Source organism: Silurus aristotelis (genome assembly GCF_946808225.1).
Source record: "Silurus aristotelis genome assembly, chromosome: 5".
In the NCBI taxonomy this organism is placed as follows: domain Eukaryota; kingdom Metazoa; phylum Chordata; class Actinopteri; order Siluriformes; family Siluridae; genus Silurus; species Silurus aristotelis.
In genome coordinates, this window is record NC_139578.1 from 16,253,410 (window position 1) to 16,273,293 (window position 19,884).

A 19,884-nucleotide genomic window follows, 5' to 3' on the forward strand; every position below is an offset into this window, starting at 1 on the left:
TTGCCATTAAACAAAGTCCTCAAGCAAAAACGGAAGAGTTAATAGTGTAGCTGATTCATGCAGGGAAATAAAACACTGTTATGATTCAAATATCCATAAAAAAAACTGGCATACAGCGAATGTGCCTTATTCGAGCAAACAATCAGACAAATCAGCTGGAAGAGCTTAAAATCCACATACTGGACAGGTCTCGATATGTACAGACACTTGACCACAGAAATTCAATTGTAATGTTTGATTGCAGACCATGAAACACATAATCTGATCAAATTAATTCTGGTAGAAGAGCACACAGGGCTGCTTACAACTCAGAAGAACGTATCAAGTAGACAGACACACAGTCACATTTGCACAGCAAACACTTTTCAGACAAAGTGATCAAACTGAGTGATGCGATCCATGTAAGAGTGAAAATTCACAACGTCTGGCAGACAACAACCACTAACCGGGACAACATCTGTTTGGGATTTCTCACAGAAAATAGATATTGGTCTAAGCTCCAACTACGATACCCAAACGTTATGCTATAGTACACTTTGACAACTTTAGTATACACTCAGAAATTTGGGGTATTACACTGTAATTCTTTCACCTGGGGTGTTACCATTACCTTAAAGGTTCAGTACACTTCTGCACCTTCAGTGTGTATGCTTTACCTAGTAAGGTGCACGAGGCGTACTTTTAAATACCTTAAATCTTAATCCTGGTTTAATGAAGTACTTTCAATAACTTTCGAATGTTTAGCAGTGTTTGCAAATATTGTATCGTTCACAGTACCTGCCCATTGATACAGTTTGTTACACATTTTTCTGAGAGTGTAGAGTTGTTAATATTTATTTTTTCTTTATCGCCTCTACAGTCCACCCGGAAGCTAAATTCTTAATGGGTCCATGATTGAAGATGGAGTCTGAATGTGGAGGTATGCTCTGTGTGCCAGTTTTACACCCAGCCACAAAAGAAAAAGACTTGAGACTTTTAAAAATCATACTTCAGATTGAAAACACACAGAGATGTTTGCTGGTTTACAGAGTTTGCATGACAGCTCCACACTTACTATTTTAAAAACCCCAGCTTCCAAAAAACAAGACCTACTTGGCACTTCATACTCTTAGTGGCATTTTCTTTTAAAGATTCATTATCTTGTGATTAACCTTATCAATGTTCAGCAGAAAGATGATGTGTCCATTTCATTTAATCTGCAAGCTTACGATTCGCTAATAGGCACAAATTGAGTCGGGTCAAGTGATGTACAGAAAAGTTTAAACTAATCCAAGTCTTAAACCAAATCCACCCTAGTAGTGGAACATTACAAAGAATGGTGTTGGTATGATATATGGTCCAGCGTGACACATATTGGAGTGTGTATGATAGCTTTCACCGTGGTGACCCACTGGAGTCCAGTCCAAGATGTATAAATAGATGCTCCACGTACATAGTCTGAGCACCTTTTAAAACCTCATTCCTTCCACCAGGAGCTCTAGATGCAACAAAACCTGGCCGTGTCACTCAACAGCAAGAAAGAAAGAAAACAAGGGAGGTAAACAACAAGGCAGCATGATGGTGGATGGTGGTTACTTACAGTGTGACTGTACTGTTGGGGAAAGAAGTGACAGGCACAACCTGCTGGAGCTCCATGTTGCTACACACAACCTTCTTGTCTGCCGTCCCTGAACGACCGGTGGTTTTCTGTCGTTCTTCATAGTATTTACATTCTTGCGAAGCTGCCCAGTTTGCAGTCCCGAGCAGTACAAACGGCAATAAAAGCGTACAGCAGCTGCTAGGAGACATTTCCAGCTTGTTCTTATTCTGCACTGGAGTGGAGTGAATGAAGCCTCGGAAAGCGGCACAGTTAGTTTGTTTGTCTACAGATACATAAAGGATTATTCTTGTGTTTTTTCGACAAACGCACATTAAATACAATTAATTTAGGGAATTACGCACAACGTTTTAGGTCATGCTGGAATCTTGGTGTCCGCATTTAGACTGGGATGCGCCATGGCTTTGTGTGCTGCACATGAATCAGTCCTGAGACGCGCTCCGGGATCCTTCCTTTGTTTTCCAATTGGCTCGTTTTACGACTCGGTGCCATTGAGTCGCTCGAAGCTCCCAGTCTATTACAGTCTATTATACAGAAACTTCAACTCGAGCAGAAATTTCTGTAGGTTGGCTGCCACTGCTGGATGTATTCCATGTCGTTTTTCTCTTTGCCTCTTCGTTTTTTTTTTATAGCTAGACTCCTGCGCGGTGAGGAGACAGCTGCAGCCAAACACAGGACATACAAACTTCAGGAAATCGCTCAAAAGTTACTTTACTTTCCTTTGTTTTGTTTTTTTGCAAAAAAAAAAATAGTTATGGTTCAAATCAAACAAAATGATACTCAAGAACGAGTTCGCGAACTTATCAAACACAAAAGTTGGTCGCGCGCCGAGCAGATCCGCACCGCAAAAAACACACCGGATTGTAGTTGGGGAAACGCGCGCGCCAGCACGCACGGTCAGCTCTCACTCCATAAGGTTACAGAAATGTCCGTAGAAATATATGCAAATTTTTATTTTTTTTTCCCAGGAACATCAAAAAAAAAAAAACGACGTCCAAAAGATCGACGCAGATTTAAAAATCGAGGTAAGGCGAGGAGGAGGAGGGGAAGCAGCTCGCAGTTTGTTGAACTCGTTAAAAGTCCGTGTGAATCCGTGTGCTCCACTTCCGCCGATGACGTCACCGCAGGGCTGCCACCTTCTCCATAAAAAAAAAAAAAAAACACCAGTAATCCACGATGAAGCGCAGCTCATAGGGCTTCACTGCGAAAACAGACCAAGTGTTCAGTAGTACACACCACCGCAACCACCTTTACCATCACTACCATCACCCGTAATCATCATCAACCAAACTCTCTGGAAAAAGAACCTGAATTTCAAGTTTTATTTTCACATTTCAACCAAGTCAATTGGCTTTCATTGGCATTTTAGCCTAATAGAGCACAGTATACAGCAAAACTAAACAACATTCATCCAAGTCCAAGGTCCTACTTGAAACGATATAACACAAGATAAAGCAACAACCACACAAAGTGCACGTGTGCAAACAACTTTTAGTACACAACACAATGAGAGTAGCACAGTGCAGTGAAGGAGTGCAATATTAGGTTAGCAAATACTGGACATGTAAACATTATTTGAATCCATATAAAAATGTGTATGGGAAAATCTATTTGAAAAGCAGCAAAAAAAAAATATGAAACAAACCTAATTTTGTATGTAATAAAGAAATTCTTTATGTTTTGTTAATACTACTTTTAGGTAAAACATTTTAAAGTGCATCTAATTTCCATTATTGCTTTTGTGTTCTCTTATTTTGAGAATGCTTCAATGTTTTCTGTAGAATTCGTTGTACAAACTCAAATGACAGATGATTAAGAAAAGAAACTGATTTTAGAGTAAAACTGCTGTGAAAAGTAACATTGTTAATTATCCATTTAATTATCTGGTTTTAAATCAATGAATTCTGTTTGTGCTAGATTTATCCATCCTCTAAAACACTTTAAGACTTTGGAGAGGTGAGAGACATCATAGACTGGGTTTTCTACCGGCACAATCAAACACTAACACACGCATTATAGACAAGGGGAAATGTCAATCGGCCTTCAATGCCTGTGTTTGTACTAGGGGAGGAAACCAGAGTACTTTGAAGAAATTACGAAAGCACAGGGAAAAACATGCAAATTCCCAATATTTTAAAAGCCCTCTATATCCCCTTGATAGATTTTTAAACATTTATGCATTTATTATTGTTTTCTCTGTGAACTGTGTTAATCCCACAAAAACAAAAGATATATGTTCAAATAATGTTCATGTGAATGGTATGCTGTACATGAATAATTAGTGGGCTATTCTGTGTCACCTGTTTAGTTCATGTAGATGTTGGATGCCATATGCAGTGTAGTGGTTTATATTTTATGTGTTTCATCACCTACCATTAAACAAAATGCTTGTAGCTAATTGATGAATCCATGATGTAACTGTTAAAGAGAATTACTTGCCAACTAAACAGATTACAACTGTAACACAATCCTTCACAATCCTAGGTGCATTGTATTCATTGTGAGTCTATAGAGAACAGGCAAGTTCCAACTCGTAGCTGTGGGTAGCCAACAAACAGAGGAGGGTGCAGGCATCGCATGCAACTGTATAAAGCAAGAGATGAGACTTGTTTACGTGTGTGTGCAAGTTCTGACAGTCCTTTACTATAATGACAAAACACAAGTTTTATGTTGGTACTTTATAGTGAAGCAGGAAGTTTACTTGTAAATGAATAAATGGCTCACTAAGGGACATTCAATGAACTCTATAGAGTATAAAAGCATTCCTTCATACTCTTAGTGGTGTTAAAAGGCAAAAGAGAGCATTTTACAATATATTTTTTTGATACAGTACCACACCTCCAAGGCTCTGTAATTATTCTTATTCTATTAATTAATCTTTTTTTTTTTTTTGACTGATTTAGACATGTTTTATCCGAACAACAACTAAAAAACATGTACAACTATCATTAACCTCAACATAAACCTAATGTGTCCTGTTTGTGGAAAATTGAGTGATAGTCTAAAATAATGTTACAAATCTTATTGAATACATTATGTCTGTACTAAGAGTGATGAAACAAATCTGTACTTAGGGGTTCAATGGGGTTTATTTTACAGTTTAAAGGCTCAATAGTAGGGATGGACTGACCAATCCTACAGTATGGATATTTTTTTATGCCGGTGTTGTATGGAGAGGATCGATTCTCACATTAAAATAACTGTGGTTTGTTTTAAGCAAATGAGTTTTATTATCACTTATTATCACTGTAAACTAGCAGTTCTTCCCGCTGTGCCTCATCATTCAAATAATAGCTGGCACTCAATCATATCTCAGAGGACCTTCTGAGAGATTTTTTTCTATATATAACTGCTGTCAAAATGAACGTTAAGATAAGATGAGATATAACTTTATTCGTCCCACAGTGGGGAAATTTCTCTGTTACAGCAGCAAAGAAAAAGAAATATGCAAATATGTAAAAAAAAAATAAAAAAATAAAATAAAATAAAAGTAGAAACATAATACAGTATATAGTATATACACAACACAATGTATAAATACAAAAGAAGAAAAAAGATCACAAGTAAGTAGTTACACTATCAAACATATTGCACATAGGTAATATTGCATGGTTTTAAATTATTTTTATTGCAACAGTATTAACATAACAGTGTATATTTTGGTGAGTGGTTTACTGGGAGCAGCTCTGATTGTAAAGTCCTATAGCAGCAGCGAGAAAAGATCATCTGTATCGCTCCTTCAGACACTTAGGATTTAACAGTCTGTCACTGAAGGAGCTGCTCAGAGATGAAACTGTTTCAAACAGGGGGTGAGAGTCATTCTGCAGTAATGATGATAGTTTAGCTACCATTCTTCTTTCCCCCACCTCCTGAACAGGGGTATCCAGGGGTATCCCCAGGACTGAGCTGGCCTTCCTGATCAGCTTGTCCAGTCTCTTCCTGACTGCAGTAGAGATGCTGCTGCACCAACATACCACACCATAGAATGTGGCTGAGGCCACCACAGAGTCAAAAAAACGTCTTTAGTAGCTGCTCCTACACTCCAAAAGACCTTAGTCTTTTTAGCAGATAGAGTCTGCTTTGTCCTTTCTTATAAATTTCCTCAGTATTATCTGTCCAGTCCATTTTACTGTTTAGATGAACACCCAGGTATTTGTAAGAGTCCACTCTTACAATGTCCTTTCTCTGAATGTTCACTGGTGATAATGAAGTTTGTTTGTGCCTATGGAAATCCACTACTAGTTCTTTGGTTTTCCCCACATTTTTATCTGGAGGCAGCTCCATTGGCACCAGTCCACAAAGTTCTGGATCAGTCCTCTGTACTCCCTGTCATCATTATCCTTGATCAGACTGACGATGGCAGAGTCACCAGAGAACTTCTGCAGGTGACAGGTTGCTGAGCTGAACATGCAGTCTGTAGTGTAGACGGTGAAGAAGCACAGGGCCCAGAACCGTTCCCTGCGGGGCTCCAGTGTTGCAGACAACCATGTCAGACTTACAGTCACGAGTCCTCACATACTGTGTTCGGTCTGTGAGGTAATCCAATATCCAGTTAGACAGATGATGGTCCATGATGCACACATCGGGTAATTAAAATCGTCCATATGGAAACATTGCAAAAGTTCCGTTTAGTGCCCTGATTATTTAAGTAATTTAAAACACCATTATTACTTTGTGTGTGTATATATATATATATATATATATATATATATATATATATATATATATATATATATATATATATATATATATATATATAGTGAATCCCAATAGTGAAGCCCAGTCTTTTGTAGTCTATATAATATAAAAAATGCTGGTTTTCAAAAATACTGGAATTTTGATTGGTATGCCTATCAGGGAGAAGAGGTGTTGAAGGTGGAGGAGTTCAGGTACCTGGGGTCAACAGTGCAAAGTAATGGAGAATGTGTTAGAGAAATGAAGAAAAGAGTGCAGGCAGGGTGGAGTGGGTGGAAAAGAGTGATAGCAGGAGTGATCTGTGAAAGAAGAGTATCTGCAAGAGTGAAAAGGAAATTTATAGGACTGTGGTGAGACCTGCAATCTTGTATGGTTTAAAAACAGTGGCATTGAGTAAAAGACAGGAGGTGGAGCAGGAGGTAGCAAAGTTGAAGATGTTGAGATTTTCACTGGTAGTGACAAAGATGGACAGGATTAGAAATGAGTTTATTAGAGGGACAGCACATGTAGGTTTTTTGCAGACAGAGAGGTGAGATTAAGATGGTTTGGACATGTGCAGAGGAGAGACATGGGGTATATCGGTAGGAGAATGCTGAGGATGGAGCCACCAGGAAGGAGGAAAAGAGGAAGACCAAAAAGTAGGTTTATAAATGTGGTGAGGGAAGACATGCAGGTAGTTCATGTGAAAATGCAGATGTAGAGGACAGAGTAGAATGGAGACGGATGATCCGCTGTGGCGACCCCTAATGGAGCAGCCGAAAGAAAAAGAAGATGCCTATTAGCGATACTGATCTTGACAGTATTTGATATCGGATCGAAAAAAAGTGATATCGCTCATCCCTAATCCTTGGACGCAACGCATATGAGACTCCCTGTCCTATGTATGAACCCCCCCTCCCCTTTCTTTACGTGATGACGTAGCTACGCACACGCTGTACGTGCTGACGCTCCGCGCTGTATTTCCGGGTGCTGTAAAACGCGGCGGCAATTAAAGTTGAACTTTGGGACTAAGGGACAGGTGAGAGCACGCGTTCGTCGTGTTCATGGTCCTCACTGACAAACGCAGCCGACATGGCGCTGTCAAAAACTGTGTCTCTTCAACATTTTTCCAGTGGTTTTGCATGGGGAGCGTCAACAGCCGCGTACCAAATCGAAGGTAGATAACTTTTCTATAGCTGCAATCTAATGCACTTTTGCAAAATGAAACCACTTAAGTAAAAGATAAATAAAAAAATAAATCAACTATTATTAAAAACTTTAAACAATTATCTGCTCGTTAACAAACTTAATGGAGGATCCAGAATCTATCATGAGATGGAACTATACCCTGGATAGACACTTTTTTTGCAGCACACACATGCAATTAAATGTAATTCAACCGATGTTTTTGTGTGGTGGGAGAAAACCAGAGAACCCAGAGGAGAATATGCAGCACACACTGTAATGATGCCTGTAATTTAACTCGTATATGCAACTCGGAGCAAGCTATGTTTTTAAAGTGTGTTTTGTCACTTTTGTGTGGTTGTACAGGGGGCTGGGATTTGGACGGTAAAGGCCCCAGCATATGGGACACTTTTTGCCACAGTAAAGGCCGAGTGTTTGAGGGTCACACTGGAGATGTGGCCTGTAACAGCTACCAGCTTTGGGATGAGGACCTGAAGTGTATCCAGCAATTAGGCCTCACACACTACCGTCTGTCCTTCTCATGGCCACGGTTGCTTCCTGATGGAACCATACATTTTGTCAACCCAAAAGGTCTGGAATGTGTTCAATAAAATTAAAATGGAAAACTATGAACAGTAATTGGTAATCTGCAATGTGTTTGTGTGTCAATGTAAACCGATGCATCGGTGAGAGTGTGTGCTTCTGTACATATAGGTGGTTAGTAAATATGCCATAAATATATAAAATACTGTACATTTGTGAGTGGCAAAATTTGCATCCTCATGGCTTCTGTTTTGTGGAAGCCAACATCTCAATATCTTACTCCACTGTTAATTTATAGAAGCAAAGAGGTAGTGAAATTCAATTTAAAATGTAAAATGCAGTATTCAAAATGGTAATGTATTTATATTTACTTTTTCCATTTCCATATGTGCAAAGTCTGGTTATATATATTTATATAATTTATATATATATATATATATATATATATATATACACATTTGCCATTTCCAATAGTAGTCGACTATGTAAATTACATTCTAATTTTAACATTTGATTAGTTGCAAAATGAAAATATATATAAAAAAAATGTATTTGAAGTGTAAAATGTCCAAGCAGAAATAGTAGCAAAATGATCATTTGACATGTTATTTAAATGCATTTAGACTCATGGTTAGGATATTTAGGATTTTATTTTCATCATAACACTGTGAAATTTGTAGCAAAATTCAGTGTGTGTTTCAAAATGCAATCTGGGCCAAAGGTATAGCAAAAAGGTAGCATAATTGTTATAAATTGTTCAGGTCCCCTGGTGGTCTAGTGGTTAAGATGCAGCGCTCCCACCGCTGCGACCCGGGTTCGATTCCCGGTCAGGGAACCATCCCCAGCCACTCTTAGTGCCGGTCCCAAGCCCGGATAAATTGGGGAGGGTTGCGTTAGGAAGGGCATCCAGCGTAAAACATGTGCCAAATCAAACGTGCGGAGGATCCGCTGTGGCGACCCCTAACGGGAGAAGCCGTAAAGAAAGTTAAATTGTTATATTTTTTTTTATGCATTGATGCCCACGCTTTGTATGCATTTTCAATTAATACCCTGCAATGCATGTACTTAAGTCTATTTGGTTTTTAAAATGCATTCAGAGTTGATCACGCTCACCCTCCGTCACGTTTTTTTCCGTCACAAGTTTGTTCCACAGCTTCTCTGAGAAGCAGCCCCAAGCACTGAAATATTAACCTCGGTGTAAAATTTAATGCACTAAAAGTTTTGGTTACAACACATTGTTTTTTATTTGTTTCTTAAATCTCATTTGTAAATTTCAACTCAAGTCCATGTAAGGTTATTGTAATAACAATCTTTTTCTGCATACATCATCATCTCTGAGAATAAACCCATTCTGTTTTATTCCCAAGGTGTAGAATACTATAATAAAGTGATTGATGACCTGATCGCGAATGCTGTTGTTCCCATGGTCACCCTGAACCACTTTGACTTGCCTCAGGCTCTTCAGGACCATGGTGGATGGGAATCTCCAGAGATTGCAGATATTTTTGACTCGTATGCTCAGTTTTGCTTTAAAACTTTTGGGGACAGGGTGAAGTTTTGGATTACACTAAATGAGCCTTATGTATGTGCGAAACTTGGGTATGAAAATGGCATTTTAGCCCCAGGCCTTAAAGAACCAGGGACCTTACTCTACCTTGTAGGACACAACATGCTGCGTGCTCATTCTAGAGCTTGGCATAGCTATAATTCCCACTTTAGAGGTCTGCAGGGAGGAATGGTGTCCATTGCTCTTAACAGTGACTGGGCTGAACCTTTAGACCCTGGATGTAGTAAAGATGTTGCTGCCACTCAGCGATACATGGACTTTACCCTTGGCTGGTTTGCTTGCCCAGTGTTTGGCACAGGGGACTATCCAAAGTCCATGAGGTCCAGGATTGAGGCTAAGAACCTTGAGCTAGGATTTACTAAAGGGCAGCGGTTGCCCAAGTTTTCAGAGGACGAACCCAAGCCCTTGGGTACAGCTGATTTCTTTGCACTGAACTACTATACATCACGAAAAGTGAAGGATGCAAGCTCTCGTCCCAGTGAGCTCAGTTTCGCAGGGGACCAGGGAGCAGAGGCTATAATAGATCCATCATGGCCAGTGAGTGGTGCGTACTGGCTTGCTGTTGTGCCCGAAGGACTGCACAAGCTTTTAAAGTACATAAAGGTATATTTGAGATCTTATTGTTACTTTTACTTGCATTTCTAACTTGGTACATTTACACATTCACAACTTTTTGTTTTTATTTGATGGAATTATGTTCCGCAGGAGACTTGCAACAACCCAGTCATTTATATCACTGAAAATGGCTTCTCGCAAATTGGGCCTGTGGAATTCGAAGATATTAATCGCTGCCAGTTTTATCAGGACACACTTCAGCAAGTATCCAAAGGTCTTGCAATAGCAGAGTGTACATTCTTTACACTAGCAGTGTTTAATAAATAAGAATATATATTGACTTTAATGCAACGTTTGATCAATAAATTTTTTAGGCTTGGTTTTTCTAAATATAGACGTTATATTGTTTACAGACCATTAATGCAGTGTCTTTTATTGTGTTTTAGCGATCACGGATGATGGTGTGAATGTAAAAGGATATTTTGCCTGGTCACTTCTGGATAACCTTGAGTGGTCAGAAGGCTTCAGTGTGAGATTTGGCCTCTTCCATGTGGACTTCTCCAGCTGTGAGCTGAAACGCACTATCTACCGCTCTGGTGAGGAGTATGCAGCTGTAATAAAAAGATACCACACTTATACCAAGCTGGACAACTGAAATCACTGAGATCTACACATCTGATTGTTTTAATGCTGAATATCATTAAGAGCAAAGAAAATGGCTGAATTATATATTTTTAATGATTCTGATGGTTGGCTTTTTGGTTTTTAAATTCAGAATTTCAGTAATCCCCCGCTTTACTCGCGGTTCGAATCTCGTGACCCCCGTTTATTGCGGAATTGCATTTGCCACACAACTTGTTTAGCTGATGAGCCCGGTCTCTCACGCATAGCACGATAGACCAACAACACTTATAGGGAATCGTTTTTATGTGCTTTTATGTTGAACTAATGAAATCTATTAAAAATGAAGAAAAATGTTAATACAGTACTGTACATTAAATAGTATTTTTGGGGTGAGTGTGTTAATTGCGGTTTATCGTGGGTGGTTTTGGGACATAACCACTGCAATAGACTGGGGATTACTGTATACAATTTAAACAACATAAAAACACATTGCACATTTGAATGCACTACGAATAGTCTAAAGCACAAAGCTGACCCCAAACAAGGATTTTAGTTATAATTATGCTTTTGAGGCACTTTTACAATGTACAATAAATATGTGCAGATTCTGAATTCTTTAAAATTAATTTTTAAGATATTTTTTTTATATTGTGTGTATATATACTGTATGCTGGAAAAGGTCCCAGGCAGCCTAGTCTTTATTTATTTAAGGGCATCTGCATATTTGAGCCAGTACAAAAACTAAATACATTTCAAACATTACATCTCATTTTTTGCTTGCAATAGTAAAGATAAAATGTTTGTTAGTAAAGACGGGAACACATGAAATTTTCAGACTAATAATATAAGGAAGATTGCTGAGTTTTACATGCAAAAAAGGTCAGGTAGTCCAGAAGAACTGTGGCAGACTCTCCAAGATTCTCACTAGCTAAATTCCTTATAGAAATGATCTAATCACTAATCAAATGGAAGTCTCTCGCTCTCTCTCTCGCTCTCTACACACACACACACAAGAGATGGGAAGTAATGCAGTACAAATACTCTGTTACTTTAATAGATTTTTCTGGTATCATTACTTCACTATTTATATTTTGGACAACTTTTTACTTTCACTCTACATTTTTACACAAATATCTGTACTTTCTACTTTTTACATTTTCAAACCAGACTTGTTACTTTAGTTTTAATCTATTTGGTGACATTATCAATATTTTTCTTCTTGTTTGTAGCCCATCAACCTGTTTCCTGTCATTGTGCGGCTTTTTCAATCTGCCACTGGTGTATCATTTCTAGCTCTCACACACCACAGATGTAGACTAGTTTATAACGCTAACAACAAGCAGGGCAGAAGTTAACAAGAAGTTTGGGGTTAATGTGGATTAGACAGAGGAAGTCAGTGATGTAAACATGACAATTCTGATCATCATCATCTTTCCTCTTGTGTTGTATATGGTGGATGTTCAGCCTGAATACATTCATTAGGAAACAAAATGTTAGTGATTTTAAATTAATATATTACTATGATGTGAAGTTCAGTTACCAGCGTTAAACTAAAACAGCTAATAGTAATGGCTACTTTTTACTTAAGTACATGTCGGAGCCCAAACTTCTTTACTTTGATTGAAAAAGTGTTTAACTTTTACCAGAGTCTTAAAACACGAGTATCTGTACTTCTACTTGAGTAAAGTAAGTGTGTACTTTTGCCATCTCTGTAACACACGTTTTTGTTACCATTATGGAAAAATCACCACAAGGTTAAAAGTAGTTAAAGGACAGAACTGATTCCACGTGTAAAATGTGTCCTTGATGGCCACAGGTAATGTGTATATACATGACTGAACAGTTACACATTAGCATCTACATGCAGTACATCGCTTTCATGTTTTCTTGATAAACCTAATACATAAATAAAAGAGCTGAGGAAGGCCAGAGTTGCTTTGTTTGGGTTTTGTTGATGAGCACTGCCACATGGTGGTGCAAAAGGGTAATCACATGTACATATGATTACAGTTCGAGGAGAGTGCCTTAGGACCTAACAAACCTTGCAAATTTATAGACAAAGAGATGCTCACTCAAATTATTTTGCGGCCGTAATGTGTTTTATTTTTATGTTTTAATCTGATAATGAAATATATTGGATCTTTATTTTTGTAGAACTTCGGCTCCCATGGGTAAATGCAAGCTGTAATAGACAAATGACTTGATAATGATATCCATAAAAATAAATATTTTATTTCCCGTATAATTATATGAAACCGTTTTCTATATGTTAAAAATAACCAAATTGGATTTTTATGCAATTTATATACCGAATTCTGGGAGTTCCACTGCTCTTGTTCACTAATGCTGCTTGTCTATTAAATCATTTATCCTAAAGTCATACTTGAACCCTGCCTCATAAGAAATATAACAAACCATGTCCTAAACATGTCATGGCACATTGCATGACATGGCAGTTGTATAGCATTGGCCTATTAACATTACCTAATGAATTGTCATGATGGCTGCCATAATGGTTCTTGTCATGACGGTTTATGCTGCACACAAATTATTGCCTTGTGTGCCTGTTTTATTACATGTCTTTATGACACACAATAACAAGTGAAACATTTTTTTTGATAAAATGTTATGACCACTGACCTCATATGAAATGTCACTTTACATAAATCATTATTTATTCATTTTAAATTCTACTGCAATGCCTTTGCTAAGTCAATGGCAGGATCTATGGCATGTTGTCAGTTTATTTAGCTAACTTTAAGACCCTAACCTATGCATTAAAAATACAGTTTAATGGCTGTTACCATGGTTATATCAATTGCTTTATGAATTCATTTAACATAAACTGTCATGGCAGCATACAGTAAGAAATCAATATCGGTTAAATTGGGAGAGCAGCACAAAATAATTTCCAAAACATAAGATGAGCCATGTAACCTGTTTGATCCCAATCTTATCTTGGCCATCATTAACCACAGGGGCATTACTTAACAAAAGTAACAAAAAAAGGGGACAAAAAGTTGATCCACAAGGTTGCCATGAGAAATAGTACTTGGTATGGGAAAGCTAGACAAAAACCCACTGAACAATGAACAAAACAAACAAACAGATTTTGTTAAATTAACTAGTTACTGAAAACTATATTGTTAAAATGTCTTATGGTGTGAAAAAAAAAACCTTTTATACTTTACAAATTATATTTGACCCCAAAAACTCAAAAGTCAAAATAAAGGTATTCAGAAATCAGAGAGCCCCAAATACCAATCTATCCTGGCACAAAAACTGCAGGCCTGTGTTACACAGCTAAACAAACATTTCATCGTCCAGCATGATCATGACCTAAAGCAGAAATCAACCAATGTCAATAAAAGAAACAGTGAGGAAGAGAAAGAAGAAATAAGATGATGTTTTGGAAAGGCTCAGTCATATCTACATCCCATCAAAACATGGAAAATGAACTGAAGAGGGCTGTGCACAGTTGTTTTCCCACAAATTGTTCCTATTTGGTTTTCACTAAATTTAGTAGGTTGCCATATCACATCCAAAGATGCAAAAGATCTGACATGATTTTAATCAATTCATTTCTTTTAATAATACAAACACTTGTGATTTTAATAGGTTTGTGTGGAATTTTTATGTTCACTTCAAGTATTTTATATGACACTTAACCACAGGGTTCAGATGAAGTGTTGCCTCATTCATGGGTTACATTGTTTTAATAGATTTATCAAGTTTGTCCTAATCCAACTGCTGAGCCAACAGAAACCTTGCTCTCCAGTTAGAGCCACAGATAAATCATGTGAGCGGGTACGTCCCTTCTGAGGACACATTAGTATTTGTAATTGTTACATTTCATCATATTTTGCAGTGGGCATCTGTACAGATAATCCTATTAGCAGAATCGCACAGGACACACATTTGTAGTTGACCAGAGTTCGCTTGTTATGTTTTGACAGGCATAATAAAATGTCCTGTGACAAGGGAACACATTTCCTTAATATAAATTAACTGGATTATTTAGATGATTCAATTACCTATCTCAATTATGTTAGGTGTACAAAGTGTTGCGCTTATGTTTTTGGCTTATACATTGCATCCAGGTACACAGAGATTGACTTGTGGTAAACAATTACCTCGTCTATTATTGATCTCCCTCGTCTGCATGTTCCCATAAGAAAGTTTTTATTGAAGTACTTTTTCTTAACAGTGGATGTAAATGATCTCTCTTTCCCCTTGAACAATGTGTTCTCACTTTTGCTCATCGTTTGAAGGTAGAAAAAGAAACAAAAGGTTGAGAGGGCCATCTTTCCATCACCTTTACGTTCTATATTCTTTCTTTCAAATTCTCAGGAGAGAAGGAGGAGGGTGAAAAGAGAAAAGCTTCTGGTTTCATGCTTTTCTTCAATCGCTCTGGATGTCTTTTTTTTTTTTTACTTTAATAGCATCTAAAAACGGGAATCTATTTAGCATTATTGTTTTTGAGATTTTGAATTCTTTCAGAATACTTAAATATTGCCCACACTTTACAACTGGTGATTACATCGAGCAGATAATGTGAACAGTTTACTTTAGTTGTGAGTGAAAACACGTCACATGACCTATAGAAAAAACTGACTGATGTATTTTATAAAATCAGACATCACAATTAACACTGTTATGAGTTTACTAAGAATCTCATCTTATTCTCTGTGGCTTGACTGCTTACTCCCATGCTTTTCTCAATGCTTAAGTGTAATTCACAAATGGATAGTTTTACACCTGTACAAAACTTACAGGTTCACACATATAAAGAAATGTGATAGCAATTGTGAAAATGTGAATTGTTATCCATGGAAGTCGTGCTTAGTATGTGATTTACAGGTGCATCTCGATAAATTAATAATAAAATCATTTAAAAAATTGATTTATTTTAGTAATTAGATACAAAACTTTTTGTATCTTTTTGTATTATTTAGATTCATTGCACACAGACTAATTTATTTCAAGTGTTTATTACTTTTAATTTTGATGATTATGGCTTACAGGTAATAAAAACCCAAAATTCAGTATCTCAGGAAATTGGAATATTGTGAAAAAGTTTAATATTGGAGACTCGTGGTGTCACACTCTAATCAGCTAATTAAATCCAAACACCTGCAAAGGTTTCCTGAGCCTTTAAACAGTGTCTCAGTGTGATTCAGGCTACACAATCATGGGGAAAGACTGCTGACTTGACAGTTGCCAGAAGACGATCATTGACACCCTGCACATGGAGGGTAAGAAACAAAAGGTCATTCCTAAAGAAGCTGATGTTCACAGAGTGCTGTATCCAAGCACATTAATATAAAGTTGAATGGAAGGAAAAAATGTGGTAGAAAAAGGTGAAACAAGGCCCTTTCAAAAATTTGGGGGAGATTCACAGAGTGGACTGTAGCTGGAGTCAGTGCTTTAAGAGCCACCACGCACAGACGTATCCATGGGCTACCACTGACGCATTCCTTGTGTCAAGCGACTCTTGAACCAGAGACAACGTCAGAGGTGTCTTACCTGGGCAATGGACAAAAATGGCTGGACTGTTGCTCACTGGGCCAAAGTTTCCTCTTCAGATAAAAATTTAGCATTTCATTTAAAAATCAACATCCCAGAGTCTGGAAGAAGAGAGGAGAGGCACAGAATCCAAGTAGCTCGAGGTCCAGTGTAAAGTTTGTACAGTCAGTGGTGGTTTGGGGAGTCTTGTCATCTGCTGGTGTTGGCCCACTGTGTTTTATCAGGTCCAAGGTCAGCACAGCCATCAACCAGGTAGTTTTAGAGCGCTTCATACTTCCCTCTGCTGACCAGCATTATGGAAATGCTGATTTCAATTTTCAACAGGACTGGGCAGCTGCCCACACTGCCAAAAGTACTATTACCTGCTTTAAGGACCATGGTATTATCCATGTGCTTGATTGGCCAGCAAACTAGCCCGAGCTAAACCCCATGCAGAATCTATAGGGTATTGTAAAGAGGAAGATAGGAGACACCAGACCCAACAACGTAAAGCTGAAGGCCACTATCAGAGCAACCTAGGCTTCCATAACACTTCAGCAGCGTCACGGACCGATCACTTCGCATGCCACTGCAGTAATTCATGCAAAGGGAGCCCCATAAGGGTGGATAAGGGTGTCAGTGAAATGCCATAAATTATAATAAAGAAAAATAACCTATTAATGATCTTAAATTAAAGTTGTTTAATAGGGTTGAGGTCAGGTCTCTATAGTAGGCCAACCATCTTCCAGTCCAACCTATGAAACCATATATTCATGGAGCTCACTTTGTGCACAGTGGCATTGTCATACTGGAACAGGTTTGGGTCTTCTATAGTTCAAGTGAGAGGAAAATGTACTTCTACAGCATCTGAAGACATCCTGTACAACTGTGTGCCTCTAAACAAATATGGCTGGAAAAGTGGGGTGTCCCTTTACTTTTGTCTATATAGTGTAGCTAAAATAGAGGCATAGAGTTCCAGCTCACTTGAATAAAAATACTCTCATAGAACTCAGTGTGCCCTCAATGATTCATGATGCTGCATACTGTAACATTTCGATGATCTTTGAATGTTTTAATCATCTAGATGCATCTGAAAACCTTCTGAATCTTTATTGTATCATGCATACATGATATACTGTTGTCAATATCATACCATAAATATTAGTTAAAAAAAGTCAGTATAGTGTCTGTCTCACACTAAGCCTTATTCCAGGTATATATGATCATATTTCCAATTTATCACAAAAAAATGGATACATAAGTACTAGCTCTTTATCTTAGCACAGCTTTATTTATAACTTTTTTAACTGTTTTTACTATGATTAAATGTAATTAGTGTAGTATGTGCTAAAAAAAAAGGCAGTCTACACTGCATACTAAAAACATTTTAGCCTTAGGATTTAAAGAAGGATTTCAGTTTCAACTTAATAGTATCTATACCCTCTGTAGTATAAACTTTCTTTTCGGCTTCTCCCGTTAGGGGTCGCCACAGCGGATCCTCCGCACGTTTGATTTGGCACATGTTTTACGCTGGATGCCCTTCCTAACGCAACCCTCCCCAATTTATTCGAGCTTGGGACCGCCACTAAGAGTGGCTGGGGATGGTTCCCTGACCGGGAATCGAACCCGGGTCGCAGCGGTGGGAGCGCTGCATCTTAACCACTAGACCACCAGGGGACCTATACCCTCCGTAGTATAAGAATGGTAATTACAGAGAACACAGATCCACAATCAGGTACTGATTACAGAAACATTAACACCACTGGAGAAAAGTGGTAAAGTGCATAAATTGCCCTATAGTTCTATTAAGGTGATTTTTTTTCAGGTTTAAAAGTAGGGCTGAGCTGATTGTTGTTGCTTGCTGATCTCTGATTAATGGAAAATGTTTAAGTTTTAAGGAGCATCTCAGATAATCTGCCCAAATTCCTCTGCAGAATCTGACTGTCACACTTGCTTCTGCTTTTAAGGGGAAAACCTGAGAGCCAGCACATTATATCTACAAAAGTTAGTCTATTATTTGATGTTACTTTCAGTACTAAGATTCATTTTCTTTTCGGTGTAAACGGTAATGTTTGGATTTTCTTTAAACTAATTTAATAATTCAGTCATAATATAGTCACAGAATGAGTCATAAAAGAAACACATAAGACAAAATTGATTATAAAAATATTACAAGATTTCTATCATTTCCAATTTTCAAGATTTTTAAATATTCCTATAATTTTATTTGCACATCATGCACAGATTATCATAGTGTATCAGTTAAATCAAAACTCTCAATTGTGGCATTAGATAATTACTATTAACAAATTACCTTTATATCATTTGCCAAATTACTTTTTTAATATTAGTAGTCATATTTATTTTATATATATTTTTTTATAATTTGTTCTTTTATGTTGATTAAATAAAGCAAGCTAAATAACCCAGCCATTAGGGGGGCACAAGCCAGTGTACTCTTAGTGCCGGTCCCAAGCCCGGGTAAATGGGCAGGGTTGCGTTAGGAAGGGCATCCAGCGTAAAACATGTGCCAAATCAAATATGCGGATCACAAATGAGAATTTCATACCGGATCGGTCGAGGCCCGGGTTAACAACGACCGCCACAGGTATCGTTAGCCGACAGGGTACCGGTGGAAATTGGGCTACTGTTGGCCGAAGGCGGAGAAGGAGAGGAGGAAGGCGTCTACAGAGACGGCAGGAAAAGGAGCAGTGTAGGAGAGTAGAGGTTCGGGTTGGTACTTTAAATGTTGGTACTATGACGGGTAAAGGGAGAGAGATAGCTGATATGATGGAGAGGAGAAAGGTAGATGTGTTGTGTGTTCAGGAGACCAAGTGGAAAGGGAGTAAGGCCAGGAACATTGGAGGTGGGTTTAAACTGTTTTATCATGGTGTGGATGGGAAGAGAAATGGTGTAGGGGTGATTCTGAAGGAAGAGTACAGTAAGAGTGTAGTGGAGGTGAAGAGAGTTTCTGATAGGGTGATGATCGTGAAGGTGGAAGTTGAAGGGATAATGATAAATGTCATCAGTGCCTATGCTCCACAAGTTGGCTGTGAGATGGAGGAGAAGGAAAGATTCTGGAGTGAATTAGATGAAGTGGTAGATGGTGTACCTAGGAAAGAACGATTGGTGATTGGGGCAGACTTTAATGGGCATGTAGGTGAAGGGAACAGAGGTGATGAGGAGGTGATGGGTAGGTATGGTTTTAAGGAGAGGAATGTGGAAGGGCAGATGGTGGTAGATTTTGCTAAAAGGATGGAAATGGCAGTGGTGAACACGTATTTTAAGAAGAAGGAGGATCATAGGGTGACGTATAAGAGTGGAGGAAGGTGCACACAGGTGGATTATCTTCTGTGTAGGAGATGCAACCTGAAGGAGATTGGAGACTGTAAGGTGTTGGCGGGGGACAGTGTAGCTAGACAGCATCGAATGGTGGTCTGTAGGATGGTTTTGGAGGCGAAGAAGAAGAGGAGGAAAGTAAGGTTTGAAAGAAGAATAAGATGGTGGAAACTGAAGGAGGAAGAGTGTAGTGTGAGGTTCAGGGAAGAGGTCAGACAGGGGCTTGGTGGTGGTGAAGAGGTGCCGGATGATTGGGCAACTACTGCAGGAGTGATGAGGGAAGCAGCTAGAAAAG

The 19,884-nt window shown here is 38.3% G+C and overlaps 2 protein-coding genes across 3 annotated transcripts in view; one reads left to right on the plus strand and one right to left on the minus strand.

Annotated features, from left to right (window-relative positions):
- The window catches only part of adgra3 (adhesion G protein-coupled receptor A3), a 31,077-nt gene extending 28,323 nt beyond the window's left edge, over nt 1-2,754 (minus strand). The window contains exons 1-2 of one of the 2 annotated variants that reach the window (XM_083540838.1): nt 1,942-2,754; nt 1,580-1,862 (exon numbers count right to left, since the gene is read on the minus strand). In XM_083540838.1, coding sequence (XP_083396964.1) covers nt 1,580-1,862; nt 1,942-1,978 — 320 coding nt within the window. In that variant the 5' untranslated portion in view covers nt 1,979-2,754. Of the gene's footprint in view, nt 1-1,579 lie in introns of both variants that reach the window. The other variant, XM_083540837.1, reaches the window with a different exon arrangement.
- Nucleotides 2,755-7,221: 4,467 nt separating this feature from the next.
- On the plus strand, nt 7,222-10,864 carry gba3 (glucosidase, beta, acid 3). The gene is made up of 5 exons (XM_083542430.1): nt 7,222-7,448; nt 7,823-8,047; nt 9,367-10,169; nt 10,272-10,395; nt 10,568-10,864. The coding sequence occupies exons 1-5, from the start codon at nt 7,364-7,366 to the stop codon at nt 10,774-10,776; spliced, it is 1,446 nt and encodes a 481-aa protein (XP_083398556.1). The 5' UTR covers nt 7,222-7,363; the 3' UTR covers nt 10,777-10,864.
- The last annotated feature ends 9,020 nt before the right edge of the window (nt 10,865-19,884 follow it).